This window comes from Rosa chinensis, chromosome 1 (assembly GCF_002994745.2).
Source record: "Rosa chinensis cultivar Old Blush chromosome 1, RchiOBHm-V2, whole genome shotgun sequence".
NCBI classification, from domain to species: domain Eukaryota; kingdom Viridiplantae; phylum Streptophyta; class Magnoliopsida; order Rosales; family Rosaceae; genus Rosa; species Rosa chinensis.
Window position 1 is genome coordinate 59,334,783 of NC_037088.1, and position 23,787 is coordinate 59,358,569.

At 38.2% G+C, this 23,787-nt stretch overlaps 3 protein-coding genes across 5 annotated transcripts; 1 reads left to right on the forward strand and 2 right to left on the reverse strand.

Moving 5' to 3' along the window:
• Window positions 1–1,113: 1,113 nt before the first annotated feature.
• LOC112182926 (probable aquaporin PIP-type 7a) lies at window positions 1,114–2,684 on the reverse strand. The gene is made up of 4 exons (XM_024321487.2): window positions 2,253–2,684; window positions 1,867–2,168; window positions 1,630–1,770; window positions 1,114–1,529 (listed from the first exon to the last, which is right to left on the reverse strand). Exons 1-4 carry the CDS (start codon window positions 2,587–2,589, stop codon window positions 1,437–1,439), a joined length of 873 nt encoding a protein of 290 aa, XP_024177255.1. The 5' UTR covers window positions 2,590–2,684; the 3' UTR covers window positions 1,114–1,436.
• A 10,255-nt stretch (window positions 2,685–12,939) lies between these two features.
• On the forward strand, window positions 12,940–16,329 carry LOC112182927 (glycosylinositol phosphorylceramide mannosyl transferase 1). Its single transcript, XM_024321488.2, has 5 exons — window positions 12,940–13,520; window positions 14,097–14,493; window positions 14,733–14,896; window positions 15,003–15,073; window positions 15,796–16,329. Exons 1-5 carry the CDS (start codon window positions 13,339–13,341, stop codon window positions 15,954–15,956), a joined length of 975 nt encoding a protein of 324 aa, XP_024177256.1. The 5' UTR covers window positions 12,940–13,338; the 3' UTR covers window positions 15,957–16,329.
• Window positions 16,330–18,475: 2,146 nt separating this feature from the next.
• On the reverse strand, window positions 18,476–21,715 carry LOC112182928. Of its 3 annotated transcripts, none has more exons than XM_024321489.2 (3): window positions 21,342–21,715; window positions 19,520–21,158; window positions 18,476–18,995 (listed from the first exon to the last, which is right to left on the reverse strand). In XM_024321489.2, exons 2-3 carry the CDS (start codon window positions 20,863–20,865, stop codon window positions 18,752–18,754), a joined length of 1,590 nt encoding a protein of 529 aa, XP_024177257.1. In that variant the 5' UTR covers window positions 20,866–21,158; window positions 21,342–21,715; the 3' UTR covers window positions 18,476–18,751. The 3 variants fall into 3 exon arrangements, with proteins under 3 accessions (XP_024177257.1, XP_024177259.1, XP_024177258.1); XM_024321491.2 differs by having other exon boundaries at window positions 21,338–21,715; XM_024321490.2 differs by having other exon boundaries at window positions 21,334–21,715.
• Window positions 21,716–23,787: the final 2,072 nt, after the last annotated feature.

Here is a 23,787-nt window from a genome sequence, read left to right on the forward strand (position 1 = left end):
CTCTCACATACTTTTCTACCTAGCTACAGTGCGCTCATGTTGATCTGGGAAACCGGCAGCTAAAACAGGCCGAGTGCTCCCATCCGTAATCTCGCCCCAACCGACAAGTCACCGATGCTGCTCGGTTTTTCAACTTGCTACTTTGTCTCCAACGTTACTACAAACTGGAATTGTGAGTTACAATGTCGCCATATTCATCTTCACTGTAGCAATTCCCTAGCAGTACGTCTGTCACCAGTAGCCATGGTTCCTATATCCAACAGTAGAATATCATTCTTGGCCAGCTTTGGAACCGTTGTTTCATTCTCTGATCCATCCTTCCTCTTCTTCATCCCCACTAACTCGTTCAACAGGAAGAAGTTCACCTTAAGTTGCACAAACACACAAGGAATTCCGATAGCACCTAGAACTTGGCCAACCAATTAATCTTTGTTTCCCTTGCATGCCAAACATTTTGATGCTATTACATGTCTCTATTCCTGTCACTTTTCATACGAGACTTTGCATTTATTACCGGCACCTTTTTTCACTTAAAAATAATATAAGAAGCTGCCTAATCTTTGTTTTTATGTGTAAAATATTAATCTTTATCAATTTTAGAATGGACCTGCTTCACACAAAAAATAATAATATGAATATCACATAAATCATGTGATATCACATACAAAACGAGCGCGTAACTCAGTTATTACATAAAATTCTCGTATACAGCATCAAACGAAAGTCAAATAAATAAAACCACAAGATAATGTAACATATTAATAAAACCACTAGATAATGTGACATATTAAACGAAAGTTAAATAAATAAAACCACTAGAGATAATGTAACACATTAAATAAGTTGGCAGGTGTTTAGATAAAATTTACATTTTCAATTCAGAAGTGATGCAAGGCCTATGGTTAGGTGTCCTTAATCGTAAAAGTTCAACCCCTAAACAAACCATCTAGTTAATTCAACCCAACTTGGTCATGCTTATCCTCAATCATGCCATTTATGCACACACTTGCAGTAGAGGACGACCAAAACACCAAGCCCCATGGCCCTCATTGGCTAGGTTGCCACCTAACTTCAACAACTCGCAGCTGTGATACTGCTTTGCACATGATGAGATATTGGAAAATGGTAGGTACGTGTTAATTATTTCTGAATTGACATTACACAACTTCACAGCCAATACATACAATGATCACTCACACAAAGCCAGGCCCCTTCGCCTAAAAAATAAAGTGAAAAAGAGGGCCTTGATCTTGAAGAAGAACCAAATATTACAATTCTTGCTTTAAGGAAAAAAACTATAAGGAAAAAAAAAAACCCCATACAGATAGAAAAACAAACAAGCACGATCGGCCTGAGCTTCATTTGAGCTTGACATGTTCAAAGGCCACAGGTACAAAGCTGTTGATTGTTGAAACCCTCATTCACTACTTTCGCATTTACTTGGATTTGAAAGGAATGGCTCTGATCACTACCACATGGTATAAAGCTGCAAGTGCTGCCCCAATGAATGGTCCAACCCAGAAAATCCACTGTAACAATAACAAAAAGTCGGTTCACATCAATATCAAATTATCCTAAAAATTAATTGATGAGAGAATTGGACCAATTAGTCATAAATTGGAGGCTTACTTGGTCATCCCAGGCTCTGTCCTTGTTGAAGATGATGGCTGCACCAAGACTCCTAGCTGGGTTAATACCGGTTCCGGTAATGGGGATGGTAGCCAAGTGCACCAAGAACACGGCGAACCCAATTGGCAACGGGGCCAAAATCTGTTGATCACCGAAAAATTAGTGTCAAATTAAAAATCTCAAAACTAGTAGATTTGACCAAAGACATGGAACAACTTATATTAAGTGGTAACATACCGGAACATGAGAGTCTCTGGCGCTACGCTTGGCGTCAGTGGCAGAGAAGACGGTGTAGACAAGGACAAAGGTCCCAATAATTTCAGCACCAAGACCACTGCCCTTGGTGTAGCCATGGGCTACAAAGTTGGCGCCACCGTTGTTGATCTCGAAGAAATGACCCTTGTTCGTAAAAGCTTTCACCACGGCGGCTCCGGCTATAGCCCCAAGGCACTGCATGATGATGTAGAACACCGCCCTTGTCAAGGACAGCTTCCGGGCCAAGAAAAGCCCAAAAGTCACAGCCGGGTTTATGTGACCCCCTGCATACCATGATACCAAACTAATTTAGAAACCCGAATATTAGCATAACTGAGAAAAAATGATGTAGTTAGGGCAAATGTTACCTGAGATTCCGGCGGTGCAGTAAACCAAGGCGAAGATCATACCACCAAAAGCCCAAGCGATGCCTTGAATACCTACGGTTTTGCACTTGGTTTCACCTTTCAAGACGCCCATCACTGTCAAGATGGTGATGTAGAGAAACAGAAACGTGGCGACGAACTCGGCGATCCCGGCCCTGTAAAACGACCATGACGTCAGCTCGCCTGGCTCGAAGAGCGGCGCAGGCGGTGGCTCCTTGTAGTCCTTGCCCTCGTCTTCGGTTTGAGCGGCGATACCGATCGGCTGCCTCTCCGGGAACTTGTTGGCTCCCAAACTCACATCTTCCTCCTTGGCCTGCATGGTTGTAGTAGAAGATAAAAGCTCTAAAACGACTGCGTTTGCTGTGATTTGAGGACTGTGAGAGCAGTGGGTTTGAGACTTTGAGTGGGGAGTGGTGGCTCTGGTGTTGGGTTATATATAGCAGGTGTGGGGTTTCGGTAGGGAAAGGAAGGAAAGTGGCGGGGCCCACCGGGGTAAATTGGGCAGTTTGGTTTTATTTATCTATTTTATTTTTTCTTATTATTATCATGTGGCCGACCAATCGTTTTCCGGGTTTTTCATCAAGTGTTTTTGGAAAGGGACGTAAATGTCTTTCAAACGGGAAGAAAATGAAGAATGGTGGACACGTGGCGGAAATGTATCCACGACTGGGTTTTACCGCAGGAGGAGATGAATAGTGCACCGGCCAGTCCATATTCAGCAGTTCGAGGACGATGAGGATGAGACAGAAGGATACGACAGTATTGGTTCCAGTGAGCTGCGATCGTGTAAGGACCGTGATCGGTCACGATCTCTCCTGCATGCAATTATATTTAGCTCGTGCTGTTCAATAATCAAAGTTTATGCTAATTAATAGGTGGCAACTGAAACTCTCTGCCTTTTCTTCTTTGAATTCTGTATTAGAAAGAATATATAAGGGAAAATTAGTTTTTAATTTTTTTTTTTATGCCAGGCCTTTCATTCTTAATCGAGCATTATGCCATTATCAATAAATTAAAACATTGCCGTTCCATGATAGTGAGTTTCTCACTCTCTCTCCTCTCTTTTTCCCCTTTATTCTCGTGCAGCTCTCACGTCTCTATGGCCTTCATTTTTAGAGGAGTCGAAATTGCACGAACATTTTTGAGATTATTGTGCAATGTCCTCAATGTCACTGATACACTAGGTACATGGCATAATGCATGAAAGAGAGCATTATATTTAAATTTGTTGGCGCTTGTCGCATAAGGTTTATATCAGACAAAAACGAGCAAATGCATTTGAAATTGCTAGATCTCTTTTGTTGAAGTTTTTAGCAAAAACTTTCATATCACTTGAGCAATATATAAGTAGATATTTACCCAAAAAAAAAAAAACACATGTTAGATGGAAACTTTTCTGATTTTAGCAAAAGTTCACCAAAGTAAAAAGTGATTTCAACAGAAATCAATCATTTCAAATAGACCTAAAAAGATTATCTTTGCTGAGCTGCTTTGCTTAGACAACAATTAACAATTGAGCAAAATAAAAACAATTAGCAAGATTGGGAATCATCATGGAATTATGCTTAATCTATTAATCAAGCTTTATAATATAAATCATACAGACTAGCTAGCTAAGTAGCCTATATAGTTTAATTCATGCAGTGACATTTGCAGATAAGGAAAAATAATGGTACCCGTCGTTGTTGCATTTGCAATCATCTCCCAATACTTTATGACTTTTTTGTGCGATTTAATATTGTTCACAATTTTGTTGTGGCGCAGAATTATAAGCCAATATTTTTAAGAAATTAGAAGCATCACATTGGGTGGAATTTGAATGTCCCATCTGTCCCCTGGTATATATTATACGTTTCAAACTTAAACACTGCTGGATTTGAAGTGAGCCAGATATCATGGAACTTCATCATCGACCTGCTATGGGGTCGCGCGGGGGTCTCATCCATCTGGACCACATGTGCACCATAGTGACAACCTTTTTCAAAGCTTTACTTTGCCCTAGCTTAGCTAATGTTTCAGTAGTTAATTTGGTGTTACAATTAGCTAAAATGATTCATGGATTTCTTTGGATATAAAGGATGAATTGTTTATGCAGGAGGATAGATCGAATTAGGGTTGGTTATGATGCGTAGGGTTCGGTGTTTTAGTCAGAATAAACTATCAAATGAGTCTTGATTTTAACATTTCTTGGATACTAATTATTTTGATTTAGTGTCCAAGAAATGTTAAAATTAAGGCTCGTTTGATAGTTAGTTAATACTGAGGCACAAGTAGATTGAAATGCCACATTTCAAACCATAATTGAGGTAGGATCCCTCCACATTAATTGGAACAACATTCGGCCTAAATCCAACCAAATTTGGCTAAACTTAGCCATATTTGATTGGATTCAGCGTTATTTAGCATACTTGAATATATTATTTTTTCATTAGTATTTTACGAAACTTAAACGGCAACTGATTCAAACATATACTAACAGTACGATTCGAGTAGTTTTCAGCTTTTGATGTCATTATCGTGCTGCAATGCTTAACGCTAAATCTAATTCCTTATCATAACCTATTTTTGCGCCCTCTCGTTTTTATTCACGATCTGGCCATTTATGTTTATATGATTAATGAAGATACACTGTGGATATTCACTCGCTAGTTGTCCAAACTATTCCAAGCCAAAACCATAATGTTCTACCTTTTTTTAATGATCAATAAATGGTGACAAAAATCTCCTAGAATATTTGATTCTAATAATTTGGTAGCTACCCGCCGTCCATTTGATTAGGGCCATTGCTTCTTTGCTGAGTTGGCAGCACATGCAACGTTTCTGGGGGAAGCCTTGACCGGCTAGGGTTACCGTTTCACTGCTTATAATTAATAAAAGTTTAAGTTTTAAAATATGGAATATAAGAATAATCTATATGGATTAAACCATGGAGACAAAGATAATTATAGAATTGCAACCAAAAAGTGAGATGTTCTGTCATATTCACAAAAAATTAAGACGAAGGAGTAGGTGATTAGGTAATTTGATTCCATCACCATACATTATAAAAAAAAAAAAACGATGATGATAAGGATTAAGGAGAGTTAAGGATAATTTAGTATATGACCCTACTCTAGTCGGAATTCTGCAAATAATAATTCCGATCATAACTGGCTTGGATCCTCTTTCTGATTCTCCATTTAGGACCACTAACATTTGTCATTTATTATCTTTCATTACCTCAGAATTGGAGAATTTGAACTTCAAAACTTTATCTACACATATGGTGATAGAAAATATTTAATTAACTTGGGCTATGTATTTATCTGTCAACTTAAAGTTAATAATAGACCTATAAGTTTTTGTTTTAAAGAATGACACGCGTATTAGTTGTTTTTCACTTCAACAATTGGTTGAGATATTGTAACAAATAATTTTCACTTGTAAAATTTCATTTTCATACGAGAACAATATCTTAAATCCAATATAGAATACTAAAGTCAATAACATAATTGAATGGAAGAAGGAATTTACTTGTTGGGATGGATCAAAAATAGATGATTGAATATTGTCGTTAGGGTTGTGGGGGGAAAGACAAAAAGAAAAAAAAGAAAAATTTGAAGATTTCTGACTATAGAATTCATCAAAACGTTGATTGCAAGAAATAAACTGATTAAACTATCCGTTCATTCCGTTGTGGAAGACATCATCATGAAAAATGCTCCAATAGCACTATAAGATCATGTAATGCAAACTGAGATAAACTCCCCGTCGCTAATAATGACAAGATCGGAGTGATTCGAGTCAAAAACAAATCAAGCAAAAAATACCTCAATATATTTTGAACGAGTGACGTGGATCATAGGTGGCGAAATCCTAACCTAACACGTGTAAGCTCGGTCGTGGAGATCGTTCACGCGAGGTCAAAACAAGAACAGAGATTGTTCATGTACCTAGTCCTACCATGTAACTTGGATTTTTCTCGTAGATCCCTGTATATACAGAAAAGTCTATGAAAAAGTTATCAGCCGACTGGTTTTAAAATATTAATATTTTTGGCTCTGTGTAGTTTGTGATGTCTGTATCAGCAACGTCCATAAGAAGCTAGAAGAGAAAAAACTGATTAATTTCCCAGAGGCAGCAATAATGCGAATAAAGTAACACCGACTTTCACCGCCCTATGTCATCAACTCTTCTACTTCTTGTTCTTCTATTGCGAATTTGCGATGCGCATGGTTTTCGTGTTTGAAAACTCAAATGAGTGAGGGTGATACTGTTCCCAGTGGTCTGTGTATGATGAGAATTGCTCGGGCATGCTAAAGGAAAAGGACACTCTACTATGTACTGCGTAAATCATTTTGCTTCTTATTAAATGATGGATACGGAGAACAATTCGAGTCGAGATTGTTGACCAAACTCGTGCTTTGTTGTTGTTGTGAACTTGTGAGGCATTCGGAAATAGAAAGCAAGGGATTAACGAATATAGCATTGGAAATTTTTTTTTGTTTTAAATCTTGCAAATAGAGGGTTGTTCCATCCAAGTGTCCAACTATGTTGCACTAACGGAAGCATGTACGGTGATATGATAGGCCAGGATATGGCGATACGGCAAATATAAAAAAACTAGGATATAACACGTTAGTTAGATATAAATTAGGTAGTGCCAACTAGTCACGGTGATTTCACTAAGCTAATTGCTACAAGGCTCAAATAATAATTCAGACCATCTAGCCTCACCTTTCTCTTCTTTGAGAGCGAAAACAATTGCTTCATTAGATATTTAGATTCACAGTGAGATTAACGTCTACAACAATATTAGGAAACTATTGATAATAATAGACACATAGTGATGGACTCGTTGGGAATTCTAGTGGGCTAGTTTATTCAAGGCCCAATTAATGCATTGGACCAAGGTCTATGGGGATTGGGGATTTTCTATCAATCTGATAATCACTATATGGATCCAATCACAATTAAACCGGAAGTTTCATGCCATAAGTCAGATGTAGTTACGCAGCTTGCGTGTGTTCCTATAAGCAACTAGTGGTGATTAGTAAATTAAGAGCATTTCCAACACTGATAGCTATATTCATAGCTAAAAGAAGTTAAAAAATTAGAATATACCTAGTTAAATATTGAGTTATACTCCAACAGAATACCTAAATTCCAAGTTAAATTTAACTTTTATTTAAATTCTCTCTCTTCTCTAGCTAAATATAGCTAGGTCTTTTAGCTAAAGTTAAATTTAGCTTTTGTTTAACTAGTCTGCTAGAGTTCAAACATTTTAGGCTATTAGTTAAATTTCAATTTCTTTTTAAAAATAAGTATTATGTTGGAAGTGCCCTAAACTAATAGAAAGTTGATCTCGTAATAGAATGTTGAAGATAATCATGTACCTTTTTTTTTTTTTTTTTTTAAAGAATATCATGTCGATATATAAATATTACTCAGCCAGAAAAGACCATTACATATCCTCCCTCTACCATCTCTGGGCAGATAAAGAGTTTGTGGTGAAACCACAGTGATACATAGATTAGGTCCGATCATTTGACGGTAACTATGCTCACTTATTAAAAGAAAGCCTATAAACTATGTTACCAATGACAAGTAAATAAGCATAATGCACAGAAAAATAAAACTAACTTGTCTCCTTGCCCTTAACACTAGGGCTAGGAGGTTTTCCAGGGCAGAGCATGCTAAGCACCTCTTCAGCTGCAACTTTCTTATTTGAAGGGTTTTTGTTTTTCGACCCCAGAGGCCGACCTTTTTTCTATTTTTGTTCCACCTTGATCAGCTGATTCCTTAGGGATTGAGCCTTCCTTAGGAATTAAGACACCTCCCGGAGCTTCAATGAGACCCAGGGATTTAGCAGAAAATTTAGTGTAGAATTCTGGTACTTTCAATTTCTTGGGCACCATAGATGAGCTAGCAACAGTCTCACCTTCATTAAACAGAAGTTTCAGTTTTTTTGGGGGATGTATATGGCGATGTAGGCCGGCCTCTTTTCGCCTTGGAGGACTCCACTTCAATAGGGACCAAGGCTAAAGCATTAACATCATCATTATGCCTCAAGTCTTCACCATGCACCACAATAGGCTTGCGGAGCTTATTCATGATAAGAGTGCCAAACAAGTTGCGCGCAACTAGGGGCAGTAAAGGGGTTTGTATTCCCTGAAACTGAAACGTTCCACTATGGAAACGAAGAGTAGAAAAACCGGGAAATTGGGATGTCAGATATTTCCCCGATGTCTTCGAACTGGCAGCAGTTTCATGCACAGTTTGGGCATCAGCATTAGGGCATACTCCTTGGTCATGAAACAAAAGATGGCAGTCTCTGCATTTTCCTCTTAAGTTCTCAAAGAAAAAAGTAATTTCTTTCACTACTCCAAGAATGATTTTGAGAGTCCTCTTCAAAAAAAATGTATGAGATATGGCATGAGCAACGTGAACCCTAATTTGACCGTTATTGTCAAATAGTCTTTGGTCGAAGTCCAGATACTTACTCGCCACAAACGCAACATTCATGATAGTTTTCTTATCTTCTAGGGCTGGCGGGATACCTGTGATTTTGACCCAGAAGAAGAGCAGATTCATGGGAATGCTGAGTGGATCTTGCAGACCATCATATTGTTGTAGCAGAATCGGAGCTTTGTTGAAATACCATGGCCCTCCCTTTAAAATCTTATTTCGGTCATGTTTCATATCAAAGGAGAAGGCAAAACGATCTTTGGCACAATCATGAACCTTAAAGGCTCAATCAGTGACCCATATGCGTCTGAAATTGCGAAGTAGATCTTGAGTGCCAAACAGTTTCTTTGTCAGCGGTTTGGCCAAGAGAAAAGCTTGAGAGTTTGAGCGCCTCTCTAATCCATTCAAGTGGGAGATGTCAACGACATCAGAGCCTGCTAAGGCGAGGGATGTAGCGAAACTCGCTGTAACGTCGTCAATGGACGTTATTTTGCAGTAAACAGGGCCGCAGAGTGTACCACCGTGAGGAGGAGGACTAGGGTTTGGGAGCGGCTTCAGAGTCGCATTAGGGATGCACTCTTCCGGTTGATTGCAATATGAATATGGTTCAGAGTCGCTATCCATGATGGTGTTCGTTTGGGTCAAGGGTTCTTTACGACTGTTATGCATGCAATTTGTGGTGTCCCCTCGGAAGGGATTGATGAGTGTACCACCGTGAGGAGGAGGACTAGGGTTTGGGAGTGGCTTCAGAGTCGCATTAGGGATGCACTCTTCCAGTTGATTGCAATATGAATATGGTTCAGAGTCGCTGATGCGCTCGAAGCAAGCGCACAATTTAACCCTAAAAATATCGTTAGTAGTATAAGCAAATAGGGATCGTTCTATCCGGGGATTGAGGGTACACTTGTAATTGTAAAACAAATAAAGAAAAGTATTATTTACAAAAATAAAATAAAGAATATAAATATATACAATTGTATAAACAAATAAAGAATTAAAATAATAAAGTATTATTTACAAAAATAAAATAAAGAATAAATATATACAAGTAAACACAAATAAGGGAGGGATTAGGATTCTTAAAATTAAAATTAAAATAAATAAAATAAAGAAAACGTAAAAACATATATACAAGGGTGGAACGCAAGGAACAAAGATCAAAACCAATTCCATATAATCAAATTCGATTCAAACCCTATAATTGTTCTTCCAAGTCATGCGAGAGGAGTTGATCATGTGAAACATTCGAAAGCAAATGATTTCCCATATTTTACTTTTCAATGCTAATTAATCTAAGCGAAAGCACCTAGATTAATCCTATCAAACATGCAATCAAACCCTAGAAAGCTAGTCAATCATGTCATGTTTAACGCATTACACATAGAGAAAGGCTATCAACTCAAGTGTACAACTTAGTATGAATAAGTTCACCTAATTGCAATCCTCTTCAATTGAATTCGATTTTTGTCCAAAACCTTTACTACTTTGATTCAAGTTTACACAAAACGAAAAGTCGATTTCATGTTCTTAAACCTAGCACCAATTACATGCAAATCCTATAAGTGTTGACCCAAATAAGATAAACATATAAAAGTTTTCTATCAAGCAAATTCAATCGAACAAACTCACATAAGTAACTTAGAATCACAATTATGGAATTCGAAAACTTTATTTAAACATAGAAGTTGGGTTTAAACTTTACCCTAAACATTATTGTTAACTAGAAACAAGTTCATACGAAATCAAACAAGGAAATCAAAAATGTTACAAGGAAAATGAACGAATTACACCGTGAGTGGAGATGGAGATGGAGAGCTAGATGGTTGGATCTTGAATCTTGGAAGCAAGCCTTCAAGGTGGATGATGGAGGATATGATCTTCACGGCTCCTTCTTCTTCTTCCTCTCCTTGCTTGAAAATGCAGAACTTTGCAACTAGAGAATGGAAAAGGAAAATGGAAAGGAAATGGAGAGACAAAGAAGATGAGATGGATGAAGGAATTGTATTTTGAGAGTGAGAGGAGAAGTGTATTTATAGCCCAAAAAATGATGAATGGAGGGTGGAGATGAACATAAATGAAGGGCTAGATATGGTAGACAAATTTGTAAAAAATATCTTCCCACTTGTTTATCACTTGTTCAACTTGAATTGATTTTCCTCCTCAAGATTTTCCACTTGGTTGCAACTTTGATTTTCCTCCTCAAGATTTTCCACTTGGTTGGAACTTTGATTCTCCTCCTCAAGATTTTCCACTTGGTTGCAACTTTGATTTTCCTCCTCAAGATTTTCCACTTGCTTGGAGGTCCTAAAAATAGAAACTAATAAGAAAAATAGAAACTTTCCTAAAATGAAAAATGGCAACTTACTAAAAATGATAAATAGAAACTACAAAAATATAAACTTTCTACAAATAGGAACTTTCCCAATCAAAGAATGGAAACTTTCCTAAACAGGATTTTAATAAGGAAATAACGTAAGAAATGTAGGAAATGCAGTTAAAACGTCGCATTAAAATGCTCCTATCAGTCGCTATCCATGATGGTGTTCGTTTGGGTCAAGGGTTCTTTACGACCGTTATGCATGCAATTTGTGGTGTCCCCTTGGAAGGGATTGATGGGTGTTTGGTGCCTTAACCCTCGAGGTCAGCGATATTTCTTGGGTGGTTGGCAGTTGGCACGGCTAGGTTTGGTGGGCTTGTGGTAGGTTGATGTTGCGAATCAAAGGAAAGGAGGCTACATTTGTTTGTACTTTGTACAAGTCTGGCAGTGAGAACTTTTGATTGCCTGTTGGTGGCTATACGGGGAAGAAGCAAATCAAATCATGGTGTCTCCTTTTTCATTTCATTTAGGGTTTTCTTTTTTAGAAAATATTTCAAACAGTACCCGAACTAAGGCTGACTCCTAACTTCAATACCCGACTATGCAAAACTATCATTTTGGTACCCCAAGTTTGAAGCTCGACCCAAGAATGGTACACGCCGTTCATCACGGCGTTAAGTCTTTGCTACGTGGCAAACCATGAGGGCCCTCAAAATATGCCACGTGGTTAGCTAGTTAACGCCGTGATGGACTGCGTGTACCATTCTTGGGTCGGACTTCAAACTTGGGGTACCAAAGTGATAGTTTTGCATAGTCGGGTACTGAAGTTAAGAATGAGCCTTAGTTTGGGTACTGTTTGTAACATTTTCTCTTTCTTTTTTGGTGTTTTAGGTCGAGTAATAAGTCTCTACTCTATTGAGCTAGGGATTAGGAGTCTTAGTCTTACTGATGTGCCATTTTCATGGTGTTTTTCCTGGGGATTATTTGTTCAATTATCGATGCTCTCTGGTTATCAACGTGATGGTGAATCGTCGATGTTGGTGGCGAGGTCATATTGTGACACTTGTGATTGACTATCTTTCTTTGTAGCCGACGGTTGTGGGCGTAAAACTTGGTCAGGGGTTGAGGTATTTTGACTCATGGATGTCACTCAAAGTGACGGACCCGTAGCTAGTGATCATGGTAGAAATATGTGTCGTGGTGTTGAGACCATAACTGTGTCGTGGTGTTGAGACCATAACTGGTTATTCCAATACGTTGTAATCTTTTACGTTATTAATGAAATATTCTTCTTCTAAAAAAATAAAAAATCAATAAACTAAAGTCTCCAACGTAGTTGACTAACATACCCATTGTCAACAAAGTATAACCGTTGTTAAAACAAACAACAAAATATACCTCAAAACTAATTACAAAAATTAGCAGCTTTCATGTCCAGATTTGATTATGAAACATTATTTATTACTGCAGAGAATAATTAATTCTGATCAATAGCAAAGATGATTAATACCATTCTTGAAATATAAAATCAAGAAAGATTTTAATTTTAATATTAAAAAAAAAAAAACTCATTTCCCCTGGAATGATCAAACCACCTGAATTTTATGGTTTTACCAAAAGTTAATTTTTTAACCCACTAAAGGAAAAACATCACATAGTTACCCACTTACCCTTTTTCTTTGGCAGAATCAAATAGTTACCACAAATGGTAAATGAGATAACTATTACATCCAATAGATTCGGCACAGACTCGTATGGTAAACAAGAAACGACATCGTCAAGAGCATTTCAAGTAAAACAAAATTCTGCCCCCTCCTCCTGCTACTCCTTCCGGTCCAAACCCAGAAAGGTCAAAAAAAAATAAAATATCAACACCCCAGCCGAAAAGAATCATAAATTTTCCCGTCAGAAATGGTGGGCTTTCACTTTTCATACATCATCACATCGTAAAACCGTTGCGCAATTAACATCAATCTTTGCGTCTTCTATTTAAACACTCTAAAACTTTTACCCTCGTCGTTAAACCCCGCTCTGATTCTCAGCCCCTCCTCCGATCTGAGAACCAAAGCAGCCTGACGACGTTGGACGGCGAGATCAACGGTCATTAGCTCCCCCCAATCTCATCTCAGCCGTCCATCTGTAACTTCTCCACCACAGCACTACCTCTCTCCATCTCCGACGGCGAGTCACAGAACTGGATGGAAAGTTCTAGAACGGCTCAATTCGCGTGAAGCAAACTCGGTTCCGATTCGAGTTCGTCAAGACGGAGTTCGCAAAGCCACGTGGCGCGATGAGGGGGGCTGGATGAACCGGCGAGGGGTTCAGAGGTTCCGGCAGGCGCTGATCTCGACCGTCGGATCGGTGAAGATTAAGCTCGTGCTCGGATTCTGCATCGGCTTTACTGTCATCGCTCTCGCCGGCCGCGCTTCGGAGTTTATGGGATGGACGAGTCACACTGCTTCGCTGGAACGGTTCTCCGGTTCGAGGTGAGTGAAGTTAGTCGCGGAGTTGCTTAATTTGATTAGCAGCTATTGAATTGTGGATCACTGTTAATTGGATTCTGATTTTGGTAATACGCTCGGTGTTTAGTGTTTAATTGTTTGTGAATTTGATCACTGTTAGTTGGATTTCTATATTTAGCAAATGAGCTCTTAATTGATTTTCAAACTCTATCGAAAAGCTAAATTAAGAAAATTTAATCATCAAAATCTTGAATTTTCGCTAGATCTTATCGGTCAAATGGTGGGAAATAAATTTTTGAATCTTCTTATTTTGGAGTCTACTACTTTCCACTTAGATAAAATAGAAAAAAAAAAAAGAAATTGGTTCAAATTTTCCATATTAGATAATTGCAGGAGTAAGTAGGATGGAACATTTTTAGAAATAAAAACAAAAATTCAACATATCAGAGTTAGACTTCACCAAAAAAGGAGTATGGACTCCCGGGATGTATTTTTTCACGTATAAATTGAGGGACAACATGAGTTTTAAGTCAATTATCTATAGTACTAGAGATATCAATTCTTATGAAATTCATGCTGTAATCTGCAATTTGTACGCAGGAAAGGATATGCTATTGTAATGAACACATGGAAGAGATACGATCTTTTGAAGCAGTCAATTTCTCACTATTCCAGGTGTCCACGGCTTGATTCGATACATATTGTGTGGAGTGAGCCAAATCCTCCATCAGATTCTCTGAAAAAATTTCTAAACCACATTATAGAGTTGAACACTAGAGATGGACGACAAGTTAAATTGAAATTTGATATCAATAAGGAAGACAGTTTGAACAACAGATTTAAAGAAATTCCAGATTTGGAAACAGATGCTGTCTTCTCTATCGATGATGATGTCATATTCCCTTGCTCTTCTGTAGAATTTGCTTTCGATGTTTGGCAAAGTGCATCAGATACTATGGTTGGCTTTGTGCCTCGTATGCACTGGGTTGATCCCACGGTATGCCTCAATCTGTTACATATTTCCTTTTGCTGCAATTTTTATTTCTGAGTTTTTCTACCTCCAGTAGAGACAGTGATGAACTCGTTATTTCTGTTAATTGTTTTCTACTTGTATAGGCTGGACAGCCTTTATATTAATGACCATTAGCATTTACTCAAGAAAGCCATTTATTTTCATGGTGTTGAAAACTCTTGATGGAAAACTTGGTCAACCATCTGACCTATTTATGTATGCAGAATGGTCATATGGATCATTACATATATGGTGGATGGTGGTCGGTTTGGTGGACTGGTACATACAGTATGGTACTCTCTAAGGCAGCCTTCTTCCACAAAAAGTACCTAAGAATCTACACAAATGAAATGCCAGCATCAATCAAAGACTTTATAACCAAGAACAGGTTTCTCATGGATTTTGTATTTTCAGTTGTGTCTGCAATTCTGCAAATATACTGTGTGTTTGTTTCAGTGCACACAATTACTGAATCTTGGATTGAATTTCACCAGGAACTGTGAAGACATTGCAATGTCTTTTCTTGTAGCAAATGTGACTGGTGCTCCCCCTATATGGGTTAAAGGTAATCCTGTATCCTATAATTTACATAGTTGTAAGTTTGAGTCCTTGCATCTTCTTGTGTGTCCTTTGTATTATATGCTGTGCAATGAATGACAATTTTGGTCATTTACCTTTGTCCATGATTCATCTTTACAATTTGGAGGTTTCGAACTGATCATACTTGTGTGGTCTTTGTGGGGCTGTGTTGATCTGACTCATCAACTCGATCCTTTATTTTCAGTTTCCACAATCTATTTATAGCTTGTACTTGAGCCAACTGTCCTCCTGCTGTGTGCAACCATGTTGCTTATTACGTTTTTAAAAGTCATCTTAGTCTATACTTCATCTTTCAAATTTTAGGTTGTGGCAGGACCACAGGAATGTTGAAAATTGAGGGGGATATGTCCAGCATTAGTTGACACTATATTCTTGAATGACATTTTCTTGTTTCGATAGATTTGAACTGCTACTCCTTTGAAGATACTTATGGTTCCTAGGGTTATCACTTTTCGGACATGTCCCAAGTCCTCCATGATTTGGTCTTTTGGAAGTTGGTTTTATGTACAACTTTTTTTCTATTGAAGGAATATACGTCCCCCCATCATTTGTTTGCTGGAAATGGATGACAAGCTGATGCAGTAGAGCAATTACGATAGAATAGGATATTAGTATCCATGATTTCATTCTATTTTTTATTTATTTATGTATTAATTATGTCTCGCTGTGTGTTCTATTTTCATTCAGGTAAGATATTTGAGATTGGATCAACTGGAATCAGTAGCATGGGAGGCCATACTGAAAAAAGAACCCACTGCGTTGATAGATTCGCTGCTGAGTTTGGGCGAATGCCATTGGTACCTACTTCTGTGAAAGCTGTTGACAGTCGCAACATCTGGTTTTGGTGATTTCAGAGCTTACATTGTCTATGATCAAATTGCTGGAAAATTTTCCAGTCTCTGAGTTCTGCCTAAGCTATTCCTATAGGCTATAACTCCTGACGCTTGTCGGTTCCCGAGTTGTATAATATTGCATTCCACAATATTAGTGACAGTAGCTAATTTTGCACGCCCATAGTAGATTGGTTTCTTGTATTCTTACCATGTAACACGAGGCAGTTAGATAGGATTTTTCCGAGTCTCATTATTGTAGAACATATCTTGCATAAATGCCCCTTGAGGAATTTTTGTGTCCAGATATTATAGTTGGAGACTCCGTTTTGAATCTCTATGTACTTGCCACGTTTTTGTTTTCAATTTTTGAAGGCATCTTTTTGCAGAAGTTGGTAGCAAATTGTCTAGTCTAAAAATAGTATGGTTATATAATTTCGTCGTATTTGCGACGAAGAACTATTCTCCTAGGTTATTAATGCATACAGAGGTTAAAAATTCATTCAAAAATTATGACATGCTGATGTGCAGCGCTGGTATGATGATCTTGAAATATAATTGAGGTTTAAGACAATAATAAGGCACAATCTCTAAAAGCTTAATTGTTATTGTTAAGAGATCATAGCCGGCTGAACTAAATATTAATTTCTCAAACCGACTTATTACATTTATCATTGTTTTCAAGCTTTCCGTTTTTGAGCTTTCCCAAGTGTAGCCATAAGTGGCATAAAGCGACCCAAGTTCCAATAATTAATAAAAAATGATGTGAAACGTTACAAGCTAAATTCCAAAATGTTTAGTGCAGTACTTGCACAGGTCTTCTTGAGTCTTGACCATCTGAAGGTGGACGGATTAACCTTCTTCAAGGCCAGATCGGTTTCCAACCGCTTAAGGTCGCACACTATATTTAATTTCTCCCAATATCTTTTGCCGACTATGCAGTTTTCATCAAGTGCTGCCCAAACGAAATAAATAAACCAGTCAAACTATGTAGTTGATGAGCGACGAAAGAATGAATGCTCGGAAGATATATATACCTGATGATCAGAGCCACGTTGAATGTAGAGGTGGGAAGAAATTGCTCATGTTAGATTTTTAAGTTGCTATTAAGAAGTTACCGTCATTTACAGGCCTGATATCATATGATTTTGTTAATTGGATTCCAACAAGCTTGCAGGCCCTATATACTACTAATGCATTTTGGCTCATGACTGCAAACGTTATTCACATGTACATCCTACGATAACCAAAGGGAAATAGTTTGTGTTTTCGACGTTGTGATTGCCGTTTCATCCAGATATTGTGATTGCGGTTTCTAAAGGCATCCAAGCGTTGTGACTGATCATGATCATACATTTTGATGCTGGGTAAGTTAGGTGGTTCGGTGATATGCTCCTGGCAATCGATCACAACCTTTGCAATTGCACTCTAATATGTAAATAACTACGTATACATATATCTGCACTCGTAAACAAACCCCGTCCCAACATCAAAGAGAAAGGAAATCATATTCTGCGCCACTTCCCTGTGTTTGAACTGGCAACAGGGCAAGGGAACAGATAAGCAACATGATTGGCATTTTATCAGAGATAATGTACTTCTAATTTGCATCAATCCATTTGCATCTCTTCTAAATGAAGTATTCAGAGTACCTTGACTTAGGTAGAAATGATCAGTTTATGGGATCCATTTTTCCATTCCCATTCTATTACAGAAAAAGAGAGTCAAGGAAATTGATATGGCTAAAATGTGAGTGGTCTTTCCTGGCAGTCTTTACTTGCACTATTCTACAAGCACCATATGCACCAGCTATTAGTCATCTAGTCATATTTTGTGTCAACTTGTTTGTTAAAACCTTTTAATAGGGTCTTCTCCTAGGACTCATTTTCCTTTCCACCCCCTATAATCAACCAAATCAATAGTGGAGCAATTCATTCAACAATATTCCAACTTGGTGACACAAATCAATATTTACTTTTAATAGGATCACAACTACATTCTTTCACAGCTTTTAATTAGTGCCATATTATTAGGTTGCAATGGAATAAACCCAACTAAACCCTACTCCTAAGCTACTTGATTAGTGCTGCGATGACTTTTGTAGCAAGTTAGATGACAAACTGGTGTTTTTGATATAAGTCCAACTCTTGTTCACACGCGATTGAGGAAGGTTAACATTAAGGGATTGCATAGTTTAGCAAGTAGTGTTGGAGCATTCATTCCAGTTTAAGGAACCTTGTCTTAGTTTACTTCTTCCATACAAGTCCAGCAGATGAACAATAGTAGACCTCTGAATAACTCTCTGATAAGAACAGAAGACTTTTGTAGCATTACTGGCTTTCATTCAACAATATTCCAACTTTATGGTTTGAATCTATGGATGCTAATCACATGTTCTTCATTAGCCAATTAATTAGGGTAGGTGCGGATTTATGATGAATTTTGACAAATAAACCATTGAAGCCATATGTCCGTGAAAAAGCAGAGTTAACCTTTTGTTCTGAATGCATAAGGATGTGTTCAAACTCCAATCGAAAAACTTGAAATGTCAAACTCATTTCTTATTATGATCAAACTGGAGTACATAATATCAAAATTGGATAAGAAATTCTGCAAAAACTGAGGTTACAAAACTGAGTAATCTAATTTTGCAATCAATCTGGTCTCAACTGAGGACAGAGATTGTTATTTCCTTGGTGGAATTACCTTGGTATGGATAACTAATCTAATTAGTGCAGTAACTCATTAGCAAATTATGTAAGAAAAAATAACGCATCCAGGAACATATACAGCCTGTATCTTTATTTAGCTAATTACAAAACTTTATCATAGGATTCAAGAGGGTAGCAAGTGTCAGTGCCCCCAGTATGCCAAAGGAAACGGGCATACCTGGAGGCGTAATAGGGGCTCGAGGGCTCAGCTGACACTGCTTGCACGTATCTCTCTTCCGCACCCCAAATGTCGTTCCTTACATACCACAAGAAGTCTGCATATAGGCTCAAAGCCTCGGCATCAGGTTTCTCAGCTTGCACTGCTCGCCTAAAGCACTCCTCCGCCCTGCATACATCAACATAAATCATACAAATTACATCAGTCATAACTTGGGCATAAATTGAGATATTAACACCTAGTCGGTCATAAATTGAAAAACCATCTTCATGATAGATAATACAAAGAAGAAGTTTGTTGGTCACTTGAACTTCCTGGACCCATGTAAATTAGAGCAGCAAGATCCATAAGGATCTCATACCCAACGCCACCATACTATACATATCTTCAAAGAAGACAACATGCAGCAAAACACAAAACATCCAATCCTACATTGCCCTTATGCCAGGGCAATGCAGACCTCATAAAAACAGAATCAAATTTATACATCCATCAGTTCCTTCTTGGTCCAACCTAACAAATTAAGGACTTGTATACACAGACATTAAGAGTCGAAGACGCATATAGTATGCATCATTCACTTTCACCTAAATGGTGTTTTCCTCAGAATCAAGCGAAGTTCAGACAAGCAACCAACCAACAATATAAGTATAAGCAACTAGTAAGTTGAAACAGATAATTTGGTAATTCACCTGTCATGATCATGAGCCACGAGGTAGAGGAATTTTGCATAGTTTGACAGTAGCAGTGTATTATCGGGCTCCTGAGCTAAGCCCATCTGGTATAAAATATCTGTCTTAAAGTAGCACTCATAATCATCTGCTTCGAGATTCACAGTTACAGGTGACACAAATTGTTGCACAGTTTCATAATCAAGATCCTCGGTCCTCAATTCTGCCTGCATATTTGAAGCTTCTTCCAGCACTGATTTCCACACATTCAACTCCTCATTATTCAATGACGAAACACCAAATATCTCTTCAGTTGGAAACTTGATCAACCTAAGGCCAGCCCCATCCTTGTTCTCACTTTCACTGGGGCTCACTTTGCGCGGTTCACATTCATCCTCCCCATCCCAATACACGCAGGGTCGTTCCAGCGGTTCATACAGAAACAGACCCAAAGTCTCAGCCACATCAGGCATAGGAGTGGTATCTGGAATAACAGCATTCTTACCATTCATTGAATAAACCGTGAAATTCGCCAACAAGATCATAACATACACCATGAGAGTCGGTGACCTTGAAAAGACCTGCTGAAACAACCACACAAATGAAAAGTTCATTTCTCTCTGCACCTTGGATATAATTTCCTTAAAGTCTTCACAGTACAGACATCCCCCTATACTTAAAGCATAGCTGTGAAGCTCATGGATGATAAACACCATGGATGAGAAGGCCTTGTTCAAAGAGCTAAAAGCAGTGTACTCCCCTACTTCTCTGGAACTCTCTTCCCATTGTTGATGCTTCTTCTTCAACAACCTAAGGGACATTGGAAACTCGAGGCTGTTTGCCTTTCGTGCAATGTCTGCTAGAACAATTTCACTCCTCTCTGGCCAGTCTGGTGGCTCAGGATTAATCCCAAGCAGAGATGGCTCTAAAGCATTAAGCTTGAACCTCGAAAATTGCATTGAAAAACCATTGCCTCTCCTCTTTTCCCCTTCCGGGTACCTAGACCTCGAAACTTTTGACATAACCCAGGATGTATCCTCCTCTTCATTTTCGTCGTTATCACTAGAAATTTCCAACTTCTGAGCCAATTCCTCCATCTGTTCCGACATTTCATCATAGGAGAAATCCTCAAAACTAGCTCTACAAGTTTGCTTCAAGCTACAACCTTTTAACTTACTCGACCCTGAAAACACCAAACTATGAACTAACCCATGCCCCAAACCTCCATTGCTTCCACTAGGCTTTGCCAATGAAGAAAAAGAAATCGAAAACGATGGCTTTGAACTAGAAGAAGCACAATAAACTGAACGAGAAACTGGAATCTGTATGCTTTGCCAACTCCCAGAAGCAACAATCCCCGATCCCATGATTGCTCAACACAGAGAAATCGATAATTACCACAAATAAATACTACCCAGATTCACAACAAGACTGAAAAATGAAGAAAAGTTTGCAAGTGTGCAATAGAGAAAAAGTGGGTTACACTTTCATGAATCCCGTGCCGAAAAAAGCCTAAAAGGGTGTCGTATAATGAGGAAGACTTGTCAATTTGGAATCAAGATCTGGATCCACCACCAAAAAGTCTCTAACTTGGCTCTAGGAGTCGTTTTCTCTTCTTGATAAACAAGTTGGGGTCGCTTTTGCTTTCATTTAATCCAACCTGTATTGGAGAAAAGGCAAGGAAAGCAACCATTTAGTCAACAATTCATAATCTCAATGATCATCTACGGAAATTTTTTCCACAAACCCACATCCTAAAAGGCTAAAACCATTGAAACAGAAGACCCTTTTTGCCAAAATCGAAAAATAATTTGGTGAATTTGGAAAATACATACATACTTACATAGTAGATGATTGCATGCCAGCCCGGATGATCTTCAGCTTGGCTTGAATGGCTTCCCACCACCATTTTTGGTCACAAATTCCTCTAACATGGAGGATGAGACTTCAGTTGCAGATAGGAGCTGTTAATTTCTCTGTGAATTGAGAGATTCCAATGAGGAAAAATAAATAACAAACTTTTTAGAGCCTTCCTTCCTGCTAAGAAAGTCAAGAACTTAATGACCGTAGAAAGGTCGAGATTGTCGGAGTTCAGTGAATGAGAGCTAATGAGCTTTTTATTTCTTTGTTAAATTTGAACCAGCTTTATTTGATGATTTGCTTTATATGCAAATTGAGGAGAAATTATAGATCTTTACTATGTATTTGTTTGCGATATGGGTTAGTATACAGATGATGATCGAGCTTAACTTGTTAAAATTTGGGACTATGTCCGAGTCACATGCCTGCAACTAAAGAAGCGTCTTTGTCTCATGATACTGGTAGCCGACAAATTTGTAATGTGGTTTAGAGTCACTCTCACACGTTGTCGATTAAAAAGATGACACTTGGTCACCATATGTTGATGACATTTGCATACTCACACGTGCATGGGTTTGCGTTTTCTATTTTCAGTTCAACAAGAAAAAGTAATTAGGTTCAATTTCTCCCAATATTTTTGCCGCCATTAGTGATCATGCACTCATCTAATTTCAATCGCCTAACGAGAAAGAAAGCAGAAAGTGAGTATTTCTTACCAAATTTCTTCGAAATAATACTGCAAAATGAATGCGTAGAGTGCATATACGAACTTATCAACCAAAAAGGAAAAAAAGAAGGATCCAGAGAATATAGTCAATATACCTGAAAATCAAACCATGATGAATGTAGAGGCAGGAAGAACATTGAACTTGGCAGATGTAAAAAGTTTCTGTAACAAGTTCATGTTGAATACAGGTTTGATTAAGACCAGGGGCGGATCCAGGATTGAAACTTTGGACGGGCTGGGATTTCTTCAACAAAAAAAAAAATAAAAAAAAATTATATATATATATATATATATATTATAGAGAATCTCGACGGTGCGAGAGAATTTTATTAATTTAAGAAAAATATACACCTAGTCAAGGGGGGATGTAGTGAGCCTTACCCTTCAAATGCAGATCTATACAAAACTAAAAAACAAAATCAATAACAAAATAAACGTGCAATGCAATACAAGAACCTAAACTAACTAAATCTAACTCTACGAGTTCCATAAGCTTCAAACTCTTTGATCACCGATTCATTGTCAATAGATTCAGCATATTCCTTCTCAATATGAAGGACCATACAATCACCAAGAAACTCATCTTCCATCTTGTTTCTAAGTCTATTCTTAATGATGTTCATAGCTGAAAATGCTCTTTCAGTGGTCGCCGTAGAAACAAGAATAGTCAGAACTAGACAAATCAATCTATAAAGCATAGGGAAAAATTCTGACTTCCTTGTTTTAACCAACATTCTGCACAAATCAGAAATGGATTCCAAATTCTGGAACTTTGGATCACTACGCATATCTTTCTCATAAAATGCACACTCTAATTCTAGAGCAAACATTTCACTATCCACAACTTAATCAATTAATCAATTAATCAACTTAATCACATCACATTTAACCCACAGTCCACAACAATTAAACAATAAAATGTTAAATTGCAGATTTGCATACCAGACGATGAGACGATGAGACGATGAGACGATGAGACGATGAGACGAAGATGAGTTCAATCCATGAAATCTTCCTTCTTCAATGAGTTCAATCCATGAAATCTTCACCTGAATACAACCCAGGAACATGAATTTCACATCAATCCTTAAACCCTGTAAATTGCCCCAGATTGGATTGATTCAATTAATTAAACAAAATCTTACATTGAATCAATGAATCATTGCCTCAAATTGATGTTGATGTCTTGGAGAAGCCGAGACTTCCAGAGCCCAGAGGCCAGAGCTGCAGATTTGCAGAAGTTTAGAAGAGGTCCAGAGGAGGAGGAGCCGAGGAGGAGGAGGCTGGGAGCCTGGGAGCGTAATCGAAGTGATGAGGATTGAGGAGCCGAGGAGGAGGAGGCTGGGAGCCTGGGAGCGAAATTGACTTGTACGGTGTGATGACTGATGAGGACTGAGGAGGAGAGGGACTGATTAGTCGACTCGCTATAGCCCGCCCCAGGTACATACTAGATCCGCCCCTGATTAAGACTTAAGTGAGTATCGATCACGAGATTAATCAGGAGATAACTTCGTTTATTAGATTCGAATGTGTTTGCAGCTGTTAGACAGAGCAGTGGCCGGCGATTACATGGCTATATCCGACCAAGGAATGTAGTCTGCGTTTTCAAACTTTATTCATTGTAGATGAAATGCAAGCAGTGAGAATGAAGAGATGAGGTATATTATTGTTGTTGGCATCCAGTGACCGTGATTGAGGTTTG

Excerpts from the sequence above, each read along its gene's own strand:
- LOC112182926 (XM_024321487.2), bottom strand. The coding sequence starts at position 2,589 with ATGCAGGCCAAGGAGGAAGATGTGAGTTTGGGAGCCAACAAGTTCCCG. Across the intron at positions 2,169-2,252 it reads CTGCACCGCCGGAATCTCAG|GGGGTCACATAAACCCGGCT; the intron begins GTAACATTTGCC and ends CATGGTATGCAG. Across the intron at positions 1,530-1,629 it reads ACAGAGCCTGGGATGACCAA|TGGATTTTCTGGGTTGGACC; the intron begins GTAAGCCTCCAA and ends TTATTGTTACAG.
- LOC112182927 (XM_024321488.2), top strand. The coding sequence starts at position 13,339 with ATGAACCGGCGAGGGGTTCAGAGGTTCCGGCAGGCGCTGATCTCGACC. Across the intron at positions 14,494-14,732 it reads TGCACTGGGTTGATCCCACG|AATGGTCATATGGATCATTA; the intron begins GTATGCCTCAAT and ends TTATGTATGCAG. Across the intron at positions 15,074-15,795 it reads TCCCCCTATATGGGTTAAAG|GTAAGATATTTGAGATTGGA; the intron begins GTAATCCTGTAT and ends ATTTTCATTCAG.
- LOC112182928 (XM_024321489.2), bottom strand. The coding sequence starts at position 20,865 with ATGGGATCGGGGATTGTTGCTTCTGGGAGTTGGCAAAGCATACAGATT. Across the intron at positions 18,996-19,519 it reads GTGGCTCATGATCATGACAG|GGCGGAGGAGTGCTTTAGGC; the intron begins GTGAATTACCAA and ends TGATGTATGCAG.